We start from the raw sequence: 15,873 nt of genomic DNA, 5'->3' as shown, positions 1-15,873 counted from the left end.
ATTGGAAACTCAAGACAGCCATAACATTATGATTTTTTACAAGTGTATGTACACTTTTGACCACAACTGTAAGCACAAACAGCCATCAGAAATCAATCCTACCACGGTATTCATACCCTGTCCGCCCTTTCCTAATTCAATCAGACATTTTGGCCTTGGGAATTCATGTCAGCTCCTCAGTCTTTCTGATTTGCTCCTTCCTACTCTTCAGGAAGTATATGAAAGGCGAGCACTGAAGGAGGACACCAGGTGCGAAACATCAAATGAGGGTTTCTCAGGGGAGAGTTAATGACAGAAAAAAGAGGGAGCTTGCCACAGGAGCAGAGGAGGAGGAGAGCGGATAACACCAGGAACGGGAAATGGGAACAGTACAGAGTCTTTATAAGACACATAGGAACAAAAGTGGTTGTGAAGTAGGAGGCACAAAGATGAAAGGGAAAGTAAAGAGATGAATAAAGTAGAGCAGCAGGTGCAACGGTGTATTTAGTTTTTTTTTGCATATTGCAGTAAATGGCATCCAGACAGAGCTCTGGATCTACATGTGGATTTACATAAAAACACCGTGGTGAACGTTGGCCTGTTTTCATCCCTTCTGCCTTCACATCTCAAAGCTTGGCGCCATGGAGAAAATATCTTTAATAAAAACACTAGTGATGAGTCCACTGATCCACTGCCAGTGAGCTGATACATTAAAGACACAGTTATACCCTGACAGATTTCGATGTCAAATCTTTTTATATTAACCAAAAGGTTGATTTCTTACAGCAAATAAGACAAGCATCTCGTAAAAAACGATGTAGAACGAGACTCAATTTAAAAACAAAAAGTTTTCAGTCACATTTTATTGTAAATGAAATGTCAAATATTATTCAAACCTTCCTCAATACTTAACTACAAAATCTTTATTGGCTTTAGAGCAAGCAAATTATTCCTATAGTTGCTGTGCAGCTTTATCCATGTTTTCACTGGTATTTGGAAGATTTATGTTTGGCTCCAAGTCCATAAGGGTGGATGACCTCTTCACCTTTATCCTTACAGAAAGAGACTGATAATTTGCAACTGGATAATAGTAACTATTAAATAATTGAATTAAAACCTATTTTGTTAAGGCTTGCAATTCCAGCACATTTCATGTGCAACTTAAAAACGATTTCAGGCTTCAAATGTGCTTCATTTAACCCGACAAAAGCTGATTTTTAAATCTGCTCATACGAAAAAGACAACATTCAGTGGATACAAAACTACTCTGGTTTATTGCCAGAATCAGTCTCGCAGGTGATCGTTCACAACTTTTATCTTTCACAGTAGCATTTTAGTGCTTTCAGAAACTCATACCGGTAAAATCAATATACATTTTCTGGTGAACTCAAATTTTATTCGTTTGGTTTTCGCTGAATACACAACAAAACATGTAAGGAGCTGCAAAATGTATAATCCAAGAACTAATAAGTATTGTTCTTTCTGTTTTGATTCTCTTTGTCTTTGTTTTCAGAAATACGGCAGTCGTCTAAAATCCTAATTTTCAGAGAGATGAATTTTCTTTTTAAACAGTAGACAATGCCAAATATTCCTGCTAAGTCTGAGGTGCTCAGTTAAGTGTGAGGACGGCGCTCCTACCAAGCTGCAGAGCAGACCTGCTTATCTCAAAGCCCCACATTTCTCTTTATTCTCTATAACACACACATGAACTCAAAGAGACCGACACATCAGCGCTCATAAGCAACACACACACACACACAAAGAGGAGAGATGACCTTTTCAAAGTGCTGGAGCCTGAGGGCTATTATCAATCTACTTAAAATCCAAGGACCACCTTTATGCACACACACACACACACACACACACTCAAGAGTGAATTCTCAAAGATGAACAAAAAGCCTTCTTATAAATCCTAAAACTAAAGCGTCACCCTGAGATCTACATTCCTAAATGGCGGCAGCTCCTCTGGACTTAATAATCATGTCTACATACCCACAACATGAGAAAATGCGCACACAGAAAAAACACACACACACACACACATACACACAGGCAGGCACACTCCACACCGATCCTAATTGAAACGGTGACACTCTCTTTCACTGAAGTGACTGAGATAAAGCCATTAGCAGCGTGGAGAACAAGCGCAGCACAATAATTGCAGCCTCACAGCCTGTGTGGTTCGGGACGTAGAGTGTTGTTGGAAACATTTGAGGGAGTTCGAACAAAGGATCACTTCAGATTCTTCGAAACTATGCAGCCAATAACAGGAGAGACATGAGGTGAATTAAGATAGCATTAAGATATGCCGATGTTAAAATATACGACATGGTTTTAAGTAGTGTCCTGCTTAATCATCTTTGGTGGAGCAACTTTTTTTAAATGAAAAAATAAGTAAAGAAATATCAAAACGCTTCTCATGCAATGACGCGTACATGAACTTGATTTTACAATGACACTTCTCAGGAGTAACGCATCAATCTGAGGGCTCATCCAACATTTTCTTCCCACACTGGGTTTATCTTGTACTTGTGTGTCTTCTCAAAGCTGTGTTTAACAGAGCGGTCGTAGCAGATTTTATGAGCTGTGGCTAATGGGAGCTTCTGCAACCATAAACCAAGCTGAGAGGAGGGAGGGTGCCAGCAAATCTATGTATGTAAAGCTGCGTTCCTTGACTGCGGAGGGGGCCGTTGTTGGCCAGCTGTTGTGATGACCACGTAAATCAACACCGTTAAGTGGGACTCGCTGACAAGAATCGACCCTGCGAGCCAGCGTGTGTAGAGATAACACTGCTGACATGAGGACGAGGGAGCGTAGATGTGATGGGCCTTGAAACAGAGACTCAGAGGTAATTCTAGGGACTCGTGGTTATGTTGTTTCTCGGCTGACAGTCTCTGAAAGACAGAAGTTACCTGTGCAGCATATCCTCTTACAAGCGGGTGAATGAAAGGAAACAAATCAGGCATGAAAGATAAATCAGAGGTTATGATCCAGTCTGCCTGTGACAACCTCAAGAGTTGGAATGAAATTGCATTCAATTGAGCACTTTAACCTGAAGCTGAACAGAGGACGTAACAATTGACTTCAGGTACAGCCATAGTTAACCGAGCAGTGTTTATGATGATCTTTGAGCCTGTTTGACTGAACAAGCTTGGATGCAGCAATGCTGTTGCACACAAAAAAACAACAACTAAGAAGTCAGAATTTACAATTTATGACTTCCTGGCTTTATTCTTTCTTCACCAATCACAGTTGCACCACTTTAAAAATAATTTTCTTCTACACGCAGCCTCGTTTGAACCCTCAAAAAACCCCAAATGGTCATTTTTGGCTAAATTGTTGCATCTAAATGAGATGATGTAAAATAAAGTGTGAACGTTATTTTAAATCATCTCATTTAAATGGGTGAGCATCATTTACTTTGTGGTAAACAATCCAAATTAAATGCACTAAAACTCAAATACTCGCATCCAAATCTGTGTTTTTGACGTGTTCTTGTTGTTAAATCATTATTTGAAAACTGCATATTATAATGTATTTGATGATATGAAATGTCTAAGTGTTAAAAAAGCAGGGGGAAAAAACAGAAATCTATAAAGAGGGGAATATTATTTTTACACACACTGTACACCTTCACATGTCACTGGTGCTTTTAGACCACACACTTGCCAATTACACTCCATTTCATGCTCCACTGGAACCTACCAGCTGGCAGGACCGTGTTACATAACCACATTACACAGCATTTACAACTTACAGTGTGCACTAATGTGCAAACACTCTAATGCAAGACAGAACACAGAATATCACGGCAAAAATCTGACAAAGATTCAATACACACAAACCATACAGGACCGTTACAGAGGGATATAGATATAAAAAACAACATGATATGATCAGTCACCGTCATCACTTCTGTCCATAAGCTCCACATCTGTCCTCAACGCCCTGCAGTAAAAGCATATCAGTTCAAGGTGCTGTGCTCAGTCACACATGCTGTCAGGAGCAGCTACTTCACAACTAAATGGGGCAGAATCCACAAATTTCCGTTCCTCTGCTGCCTGGCCCCTCCAAACTCCTCCTGTCTCTACAGCCATCTGCTATAAATTACATGACCTAAGGCCAAGGACAAAGCTTACTAGAGCAATATCAGCTGTGATAGAAAGTATAGTCCTAATTCAGGTGGTCGTGTGAGCTGCCCTGAACACCTGTAACTTTTTAATCAGAACCTATGAACATTTTTGTGCACATGTGCGTGTTTGTGTTTAGGAAGTGGAGATGATAAAAGCCTCTTAAATGTGTTAAAAGCACAAAAAGAAATAGAAGAAGATGAACGCAGAAAAGTGCCAAAACTGCAGAGGTAGATAAATAACTTTTATTATTTTTGGGAAGCTGAAGTAAAAAAAAAAAAAAAGGTTTGTTCAAAAGCTGACAGCACGAGCCTTCACAGTGAAAATAATATCCAGAAAAACAGACATCACCACCTATAAATACCACGCAAAAAAAACATTTCAGAAGTGCTGTTTGGGGAAGATGTCACACCTATTTAGAACAAAAGGCAACCATGCCATGTTTCAAAAAAAAAAATCTCAAAATAGTCCTTGAGAGACGGAACAAGTAAGACAGAAGGGAAAAAAGCAACAACTCAGTGCCTTCTCTGCAATATCCAGCAGCCTCAGGGGGATTGCATTAAAAATTCATCCTGTGATTTATCTGCACTCTGCTTGGCAGGGTGGCCTCGCCACACTCCTCCATCCTGCTTTGTGCACTCTCACTAGCTGTCTCTCAAATTACCAGACATGCAGAACGTCACATACGCAAGATAGCAGGGTACACATGCATCGAAATAAATAAACGAAACCCCCCCCCCCACGCATGGATTGGTCGAAATATCAGAAATACCATTAGTACCAGGTCTATCACATGAACTGAAAGCATGGGGGGGAAATGAGCTACAGCAAAGCCACACACTGGAACAGTTATGCTGTGTGCCATCAGTATTCATAGACTGTATTGTTTAGACAAGAATGATGTTCATAGAAATTCTGCTAGAATAAGTCAAGCCCATAAACCAGCCTCCAAAACATCAACCCACTGCCTAATTTCTACTAAAAGACTCAGATGTTTGTGTGTGTGTGTGTGTGTGTGTGTGTGTAGGTGTGTGTGTGGGTGTGTGTGCTTCTGCACTTTGCTCCTGGTAATGCAGAACCATGGTTTATAGGCTCTATAACACTTTATGACCTAGTTGCTAAAAGAAGCATCATTTTTCCCAATCATGTACAGGACTGAGAGGTGAAATATGAATTTTATTTAAATACACAAACTTTTAAATGAAATATATATAGTTAACTTGCTGAGGAACATAAAATGGACATAAACAATAGCGACACAGAAAAACACAAATACACTACAGTGACAAATTTCATTTTATAAAAGTTAACTTAGGATTTATAGATCTAAACCCCCCAAAAGTGTAAAGATTTAAAACATTCCAGACTTACTTAAAGGCAAAATGTTATAAAACTAACAAAAGTTACTCTACTTCCTGAATTGAAGTAAACTGCTGAAAGCAGCGTACTAACAGTCAATGCTGGTCAATACTTATTTGAAGTGGGACAATAACAATAAAACAACACAATAAAAATACAACAATTCCATGGTTTAACACTGCGATGCATTACATGGTCTATTTGGCTTTAATACAGCGGAAAGGAAGCATTAGTTCAGCTTCTGTTAAAAGAACATAAAATATTTTTAGTTACATCACGGCTAACAACTAAACACTATTATTTAAATTTTGTTTAGAGTTGCGGAATATATCAAATCAATCACATCCTCTGCTGTGATGAAATATTATATTTTGAGTGTTTTGCATGCAAATTCTGCACGTCCGAATTTAATTTTGGCAACATGATGATGGAAAATTTCAACTGGTTTGAAACTGTTTTACTAAAGTTTAATTTATCTTTGGAAGAAACCGAGCATTTCAGACTTGAACTGGATATTAATTTAACATCATACTCGATAAGTCATTTCTATACAATTCACAACAATTCATAACATGCCTGATGTGCTTTTACTCAGCTGCACTGAGACATGAGACTTTGGTTTAAAGAAACGTCTGGAGAAACTGGAGGTGGTTTACTAAACGGTTTCTCCTTAACTCAGTGCAGCAGTGAGTTGAGATCTGAAAACGTTTGGGAACTGCAAACCAGAAGCCATTAGGCTTTCAAAGAGGGTGTATTGTAAATACAAAACTTAGAAATGAAAAATTAATGGCTAATTCCGACTTTGTGATCCATTATTAGTACACTAAGCATTCATTTTATGTTTCTTTTTTCAAGGCTGGCTTTTTTTTTTTTTTTTCTAAAACTGGTGCTGAATAGAAAAGCGAAATGGAAAGCAGAGAGACCATCTAATTTAGCTTGCTGTTTTCCCTTCCATTCAACAGAAAAAAAGAAAGTTGGGGGTGCTTTGGTGGCACAGGAACCAAACCTATGATCATTAACAACTGCACCGATCTGCAGCCAATTGGTGTCTCACGTGAAATTCAAAATCCCATTTGGGATAATTCTCTAGAGTCTCACCCAGAAATTGAGGCTGACACCAATAATGTGACCACATGGTCAAACAATCAGACAGAAAGAACAGTGTACCACTTACAAAAAAACTGTAGGCAGGTGTAGTTATTGAACTTGTACAGAAACATCAATGAAAACAGTTGTTTGCTGTGTTGTTTGGCTTGCATTTTGACGCCGCTGCCAAGGTCAGCAATTGCTGCATTGCCCTAAGTCAGGAGTAATCACAGTACTGAGTTTGCAGCATGGGGCATACACTGGTCTCATTACCCTTGGTTATTTATGAGCTCAGCTATGTTTTCCCTTTGTGCAACGTCCAACCTCAGCACCACCAGTAACGTCTTGTTTTCTTTCCAAAGTGCATTTTTCTCCTCTCCTCCCCGTTTTTCTTCATTCCTCTGCCTTCCAAACAAATGACTCTTCCCACTTATTCACTTTTTGTACCAATTTCTCCTCCTCCCTTTTCTTGTTCTAGTTTTTAATAATTCATCTTCTGCTCACCCCTCCACCCCCCATGGGAGAGGAACTTCCACTGTCACAAGCCAAGACCATTAATCAATCCTCCGTCCCGCACACATTTTACCTCAACCTCTCTGCTCCTAACGCTCCTTCTCCACTCCTCCCCTCCACTTTTGCACATCCCCTTTTGCTTTCAACATTCCTTTTTACCGTTATTTTCATATTATTCTATCATTTATGTTTTATGGTCTTATTTGCTTCCTCTTGTCATTTTCTCTTCCCTCAGCTCTCTTTGATCCTCTGAGCCGTCCTCTCCACCCAGCGCCGAAGTTCCTTTGAACGGTATCTCTGTGCTTCTGCACCAGCCATCTTACACCTTTTCTAACATAATTAAAATTTCTGTTGTTACATTTCTTTGCTCTTTCTAAACCTGCAAACATATGCAGACAAAAGAGCCATTATTAAACAATAATATTTATTCACTAAATGTCAGGAGCATATTAGCAAGACAGAGCACATTAATTAAATCTAGAAGTATTAATTATGCAGTGATACTAACGTGAAAGAGAAAATCCAAAAGGTCACGAGAAAACGGCTTGGCTCTATGAAAAACAGCCATACGTGAAGAATCTTCAGCACTACTTGCACCCCAATGCTAATGAGATATTATTTAATAAATGCATGACAAATGCATTTTTCAACTTGGAGAAAGTTAGACAACTTTCATATCAGCAGTCTTCTCCATAACTGTTCTTGGTAGATTTTTTTTTTTTTTTGACACGTTCATGTAAATGATTTAAACGGGAAAGGCTTGTTTTATATTTTTGCCGAGTCCTAGCTACATATTTCCCGGTAATGTTTCACAAAGTTGGAGCGTACAGCTTGAGGAATCTTTGACAAATCTACTTTGCGCAATTTCCTGGGCCCACTTTTGTACACTGGATTTAGGTCAGGGTGCCAGAGGCTGCTGTGGAAGAGTATTAGTTTTGTATTAGGTTAACCATTTCTGAGTTGGTCAGACAATATGTTTGAGCTCATTATGGTGCCAGAGATGATATTGCTACAATTGTTCCCAAATTAAAGGTTGAATCTCCTACATTTTTTATTGTAATATCCTGCTACTACTGTTAAAAAACATTTATAAGAAGTGCTATTATTTTGAAGGATGCTGTAAATTGTTTCATTTTCTGCCTCTTTTTACCTTCGCCTCATCTATTTTGTTGCATTCCTTCATTTTCTAAATGCTCATAACTCATTCTCTTTTCTTATTGTAGAGCCTCTCAACATCTACTCTATTCTCACTGATGTATGAGCTCTCCTCCCCTATCTGCCCTGAACAAGCCTTTATCACACATCTATTTCTCAGCCAGGACTTACATTATCTGTTAACGATGTGTATAACAACTTATCAGATCGAACTCGCGGCCTCCATTCGAGAGAAGTGATTTCTCCGCTGTGGATAATCCACACCCTGCCCCCACGCAGAAATCCCCAGCACCTACAAAACAATCAGTGCATTACCATGCCTGCAGGAGGAGTGGTCACTTGTTTCCTTCCTGCTGACGCCCACTTCTGGAGTTGGCGGGCGTGTGGTGGGGTGCAGAAGCAAGGTTACTCGTCAGGATGTTGATGGTGAGACGTTTCTGCTCCTCATGTGCTCGTCTCTCACTCTGGCCTCTCTAGAACGATGGTTTCTAAAGAATGAACAGCAGAAAGAGAGAATAAGAAAGGTCTGATCAGTACTACGACTACTTACTAAACACTACATAGCGAGGTTATTTAATGTGCCACATATAAACAAGTTATTCAAATTCCTTGAAGTTGTTCACATTTTAACACATTACAACCACAGACTGAATGGAAAAGGACACATGGTTTTCAAAAATGTTTTGTCAACAAAAGTCTAAAAATTGTGGATACTTTCTCAATGCTTTGTGGAAAACAACTTTAATTACAATTGCAACTAAGGGTGCTTTCACACTGCAGCCTGAAGTGACCCAATTCTGATTTTTTTTTTTGACGTAATGTGACCTGTATCCGATTTTTTCATGACAGTCTGAACAGAACAGGTCGGATTCTTTTCGAATGCGACCCATATCCGATATGTATTCGATTCAAATGCGACTCGCAAACACTGAGCACTTCTTCTTTTTATGGCGGTTGGCAGAACACTGAGAACGCTGTCTTTCACTTGGGGCCATCAGAGTAAAAGCAGGTTAAAAATAAATGCATGCAACACTTTATTTGAAAAAACAAAAAAAAAACAAAAACAAAACAAAACAAAAAACCTTGTGTTAATCTAAATTCCAATAACCCACATTGAACTTTGTGGTTCATAATGTGAGAAAAATATGGACAAATTCAACATATAAACTTTTCCAAGGTGTGTAAAAGTACAATGGATACATGAAACAGAGCAGGAACTGACAGACTAACGGGTAAGTTCACGAGCAGATAGATGTAGACACACATAGGGCAAATACATGCAAAGAGCCTCACAGGCCCTTATTCATAATTCATGGGTTGGCAACGTTCTGTTGGAGGGGGATGTTAAACAAACACGTGCTTGTTTTCATTCACTGGCTTACACTCTTGAGTCCAACTAACCCTCCCTATAGGTCAATAATACAGCTGCAAAATGAACAGAAATGTAATTTATGATTCCTTTTCACGTTTGTGGAAGGTATGTTGAAACTACTTTATGTTTGTGGTCACTGATTTTCTTTTTATGTCCAGTTAGGGCTACAAAAGAAACCATTAATGCACATCTATCACTTTTATATTGGAAATTCAACAAATGGCATTCACTGAGCCTAATTTTATAATAATATTAAAAAAAATATATTGTTTTTGGAGCTGTTTGTTTATCAAGTTCAAAGAGTAGTATAGTATAAAGAACAAAAAAAAGCTACATAATGGTGAAAGCAGGAATAAAAATACTCTAACATTGCTTTCAAAGACCACAGAGTTGAACTCAACCTTCGATTTTTGTTCACAAAGAAATTATCTTTTCAATTTTTTTTTGAGTTTCCTCATGAACAATGAATTACTAGGAAATATTTATTTCATTGATTGAAACATTCATATAATTGTCTTTCCAACAAGAGCTCCACTTGGTGACACAAAAAGCCTGAGACGAAAGGAAAACGAAATTAAAATGGTGAAAAGCTCAGGCAAAGCAGAGGAGCAGACAGAACTGTAAACGATCACGGACCGCCGCGACCGGGACAGAAAGAACAGGAAAAGCAAGAGGAGCGCTAAACAATCAGACAAGTACAAAGTGGGGGACGGAGTGGAATTGGATAAGCAACAACACAGATATTGAGCTAACCCCTCAGGCAAACAGACTCGAGCAGAAGCTGCTCCTCATTTTCTCCCCAGCTCTCCGCCTTTAAGCTGCTGGCCTTGGGCCGGCCACAATGACAATTACCTCCTCAACACACCTGGCAGTGGCAGAGCCCGTGTCCCAGCACTCGCCTTGTGCCAGTTACCTCAGAGCCAGCGCTTATTGCTGGAGGCGGGTAAGCTCTCCTCCAACATGACTTGGCCACTTTAAGACTGCGTGCACATGATTATAGTGGCGAGCCCAGAAACACAAGTGCTCTGCCAAGAGGCAAAATAGCAGTGTGAAAGCTCCCCCCCCCATTTGATTTTCATTATCAGAACAATTCAGTGATAAACAGCAATTTCATCTCGCAGTCTGACTGCATTTCTTCTCCTTTTTCTGAAATTAGAGCCATGTGTACGAGAAGGATAAATACCTCGCATTTTTGATTGCAAAAAAATAAAAAATAAAAAATATTACACAATGTGGGGACCAAATGTTTATTAAATCAAACCCTGAATGAAGCTCTCTCGTGGATAAACAGCATGTGGCCTACAGTCTGCAGATCATCTTCATCACCCCCTTGGGAAATTACCAAGACCGGCTTTTCAAATCCGTGGTTTCATGCTGGCTGTGCAAACTTTACATCCTGTTTGTTAAATACATCCTGTGGCGATTTCGTCTACCTCGGACTAAAGCTGATCAATAATTATATTGTTTCCACACAATGCCATAGTGCTCCCTTTTCCTATTCCGCTTTCGTTCCCACCGTGCTGGCTGGTCATTAAAGTGTGATTGTGAGCTATTCTCCTGAGAAGTGGAGGAGAAAAGAGAGGGGAAAAAAACCTGGCAGAAAACCTGCCTCATTAACACCAGAGATAGTTTGTGGGAATTGGCATGAACACACACATCCAGGCATGCACGGAGAAACCAAAACCACACATTAACTCCATGACATCCCCCGATTATCGCATCGATTTCCACAGCAGCGTCACGAATGAAGAAAACCGCACACCTGTGCTGTGTCCTTCATTACCAGGTCGGGCAGGAGAAAGGGAAAATTTTGAAAGGGGAAATAAAGGAAGTAAGAATGACAGAAAGAGCTGGAGAATTTGCTGAGGAAGCTGCGGGCAGCAATTTACACCTTTCTTATCTGATAACCGTCAGACAAGACGAACAGCGGTGGAGACGGAGTGGCAGAAGACAGAAGAAGCAAAGATACTGTGCTAATTAGAGTTAGCAGAGCTCAGGTTCATGATGTATTCCCTTTTAAAGTTATGGTTTATGCCAAGTAATGCAACCAAAGGATGTTTTTTTTTTTTGTAAACAGAAAATCTGGCTTCTTCTTTAAGTTGTTGTCATCTTCAATGCACACAGTGAGGTTATAAATGTAGGTCCATAATGTTACTGCATATATTCCTCTTTACTTTTTTTACTGTTGCCATTTATTCTTTGTCTTAAGTAATTTTGGGTGTACTTCAGTGAAACAGATCTACAGAAAGGGTTAACGTTGCAGAGACATGAGTACATAAATAATAATGAAGGTGAAGGGAAGTCTGTATGTTTTTATTTTTCATTTGTAAATTTCTCTCATGCATATATTTGTAAGAACTTTACATATTCCGAGGCTTCAAAACAAGGAAGAAACTATTTTTTCCACCTTTGCAGACTGGCTATTCTCTCAAGCTGCCACTTTTAAAACGGACGGGAACAGGGAATGAAAATGTTTTAAGCAAAGATTCTCTAGTTTATTATTATTTTTTATATATATATCCTTCATTACAAAATGTTAGCAATCTCTTGGAAATGTCACAAAGTAAAAGTACATTTCTTCAAGGAACACACACATGATTATGTGTACAGGTAATTACACAAATGGCAATAATTACTAATTGTGCCAAATGAAGAAGCTAAAAAACAGTTTAAAATGCCTAAACTCAAATCACTGATTAATAATGACAGAATGGCTGCCTAAGGTTCATGTATATTGAAAAAATGGCTGACCTAACAATTTCTTGCACAATAGCAAGTCATAGGTTTTCTTTAAAATTTTGAGTGGTGGAAAATGCATGTTGTTTATTTTAAATGGAATAGAGTTAAAGCTGTAAATGTAAAATGACTCTTTAGGGCTTAATCTACATTCTGTAACAGAAATCAGACCAAATAAAGTATCTAATTTGGTGCAAATTTAGTTGTTCAATTCTCTAATATACCTTAAAAAGCAAAATATGCATTTCCCAATGATTTTGTTTCATTTAATTGATAAGCTGGGAAACTGTCCAGGGTGTATTTTGACCCCTGATGATTGGCACCGGTCCCCTGCAGCCCTGCATGTACAGGCTGGTATAAACAATGAATGGATTGATGAAATGTTGAGTATCTCTAACTGAGACATCACTGGTTTTGATCAAATACATTTTTATTTGAGATTGTTTTACCTTCTAAGTGCATAAATGCATCGGCTCCTGTAAATGAACCGGGCAGTATATTAAGATATTTTATTGCTTTCACGTGTGTTTGCCTTCCAGGGTTATCTGTGAAAGCATCCGTAAAACGTCCGCAGTAATTAAAAATACCACACAGACACCAGAACACACAAATCTCTTCATTCTAGTTAGCGAGCTCAGATCAGCAGAATGGATGCAGAATCACGTCTCAGATGCCTCTGTTGTGACAAAGTGTGGCCTGCTTTAACAGGTGCTGGCCAACAGACGTCTGTTTGCTCGGTCCATCGGCGGAGAGAAGCCGAGACAAATGAAGAGGAAAGTGGTCAAAAGACAGACAGCCGCTTACAGGAAGATAACACAGTGAGAGCAGGGGAGGCAAAACCCAACATGATCAAGTCTCATTAAGGACAGCTGGAGAGAACCTCCTGCATTTTAAAACGCAGACAAACCATGGGAGTTTCCACTGCTGTTCTCGATTGTTTAAAAATCGATCTGCTAATTTTAGACGATAACGGAGAAGATTCTGCACTAACTCTTTGATTTATTTTCCTTCTATGTCAGTTTCCAATCCTGTTTCCCATCCGTCGATCAAATCAAAAATAAATAGCTTTTTAAGTGCCTTACTTCTAGAATTTATTCATATTTCTATCCCTGGAGAAACCTGCCAATATTCATAGTCATGAAGGTAAACGATGGTAAAGTTTTTCCACAGATGTGCCAGGAGTGAAAAAGTAAGCATAATGTCATGTTTTGACTAAGCTATGCTAAAAATTCAAAGTTTTACTTTAGAATGCATAGCTTGTCATCTTGTTCAACCAAAAGTTCAGCATCCAAATGTCCGAACTGATAAGTAGTACCACAACGATTAATTTAAGCCTTAGGCTAAAGGGAGATTCCCTTCGTATAATGACTTATTTCCTTCCTAGAGCACACACGATTTCTTGTCTGATAAAAACGTCCATTATCTCTAAATAAAGTATATCATTATACTTCCTTCCTTTACTGATAAGAAAAGACCAGAAGAAAAAGCTTGGTGTGAAACAACATCGTAGAAATGTAGCTAAACCTTTACGCAGATTTGACCTTTATAAATCGAATTTACACACAAGAACAGCAAAAACCTCACAGGTGTTTGCGCTCGTACTTTTGTCACATGTACTGTGCATAACAGACATGATATTTAGGGAGCAACTTGCTGTGGATATTATCTGCATTATGTCTCATTAATGCAGGACTATGCAGCAGGCTCGGCGTGGCCTGGAATGATATCAGGACAAAGGATATACGGGATATCACTGGCATGTCCTGCGCTCACAGCAAAGACATTTCCTGTCATTTCTAAGCTTAATTTCACTGGAAAACAGAGGAAGTATGCATTCACTAAGTGGAATTTACACCAATTTGTAGCATCTTTCACCGCTACCATCTCCCCACAATCAAATATTAAACGCAATTACCGAGTAGGCCAACTGCCAAGTGCAGCATTCAATCACCGCCAGGAATTAGAGTAATAAAATACAACACAACAATTTCCAGTAATGTTTCTCAAAGCGCTGCTGAAGTTTAATTCCAACAGGTTTAGTAAAAATTACTTGACGATGTGAACAACATTTATGCTCTTGCAGAATTGATTTTAAAGATCTGCTTGCACATTTAATTGGAGCGAAGTGATATGTTAGTGTGAGGGTGGCACTTTCCTTCCATCCTCACTTATTTGTCCATTCAACATATATCATAAAAATAACCAAGTTTGCTTATTTCTTGGTATTTTATGCTGATAAATGTGGAAAGGCTTTAATGCAATATGCAAACAAAAAATATTCATGTTAGACCACAAGTGACTAACTCTATTGTATTTATTTTATTGTTTTGCTCATGTTAGCTTGATGGATGAAACTTGGACAAAACTGAGTGTTTTATCAGGAGTCAAATGGTCAAAATGGTTTAGTAAAGGACAATAAACTATTTTTTCCAAATACATTTTACTGCTGGCTCAGACTCATCAGTCTAGCTGTGTTTCTGATCCACATGAATCCTCTAGGATTCTGAGATACTTTAACTCCTCTAACTCTACGTTTTTTTATTTAATCAACAGAGAAAGTATTCCTCAACTGGTGCTTCTGATTGCTCACACTGAGCTAGGTTCTGCTACAGGTTTCTTGCTGTTATAAAACATGTTTTGCTTCCCACTGTTACCACATGCATGCGTAGCATGAGACATTGCTACAAAGTTAACGACTTGATGCAATCAACTTCTAGCAGTCTGCAACTGTTCATTCATGATCATCAACCCAAGTATTAGTGGGAATGTATGAACATATATCCCACAAATGTGTAAATTTCCGAATCCAAACTCAATTCTGCTCGTCATAATATCACTGCAGTTATTTGTGTTCACACTGAAAATAGAAAAATATGTATTCCTTTCATGCATGTGATCAGTGCGTGTAAGCATTTGACTGGAACTGGATGTTTCTTTGGTTTTTAAGCTTGATTTTACTGAAACTGTATATTGTACATTGACCAGATCCAGGCGCAGGCCAGGAGAGGTCAGAGAACAGAGTATTGATGAGAAGGCAGAGAATACGCTGATGTTGCTTCTGGGAGGGAAAATAGATAACACTTACAGGGCAGTGTAACACCGCATGATCAATTATTTAAATGGACAGAGCACTATCTATCTATCTATCTATCTATCTATCTATCTATCTATCTATCTATCTGGCAGTATTTAGTCCTTCATCCACATCATATTACTCATTTCAGCAGTGTGAGTACTGTCCTGCGTCAGTGTGGGGAATAAATAGACTATCACTATGCCAGAGCTGAAGCATGCTACAACTGTGTGTGCGCTGGTAGGATCCTGCTGTGCTGATTTCAGCAGGAACAGATGGTCCTGTCAGGGCTGTGCAGCAGCTCTACAACGTATAGTGAATACATTGTGTGTGTGTTTGTTCACTGTGAAGACCGTCTCCTTTGTTCTTCAGCAAATATATATTCCCACAGTGATTCTTGAGAGTAGGGACAAAATGGGTTTTAATTTTCCCATATTTTTTTTTATTATTTCTCAACCTTATGTATGCAA

General features: G+C 38.9%; 1 protein-coding gene across 7 annotated transcripts in view; it reads right to left on the bottom strand.

Annotated features, from left to right (window-relative positions):
- The window catches only part of strbp (spermatid perinuclear RNA binding protein), a 103,867-nt gene that overhangs the window by 46,363 nt on the left and 41,631 nt on the right, over window positions 1-15,873 (bottom strand). For all 7 annotated transcript variants that reach the window (XM_015034041.1, XM_015034063.1, XM_015034036.1 and 4 more), the window contains one exon: window positions 8,538-8,710. In XM_015034041.1, coding sequence (XP_014889527.1) covers window positions 8,538-8,540 — 3 coding nt within the window. In that variant the 5' untranslated portion in view covers window positions 8,541-8,710. The remainder of the gene's footprint in view (window positions 1-8,537; window positions 8,711-15,873) is intronic.

The sequence above is a fragment of the Poecilia latipinna genome, unplaced genomic scaffold (assembly GCF_001443285.1).
Source record: "Poecilia latipinna isolate Pla-1442-1.1 unplaced genomic scaffold, P_latipinna-1.0 Scaffold16, whole genome shotgun sequence".
NCBI lineage: Eukaryota > Metazoa > Chordata > Actinopteri > Cyprinodontiformes > Poeciliidae > Poecilia > Poecilia latipinna.
Note: the sequence above shows the minus strand (reverse complement) of the source record. Positions and strands in the feature narration are given on the sequence as shown.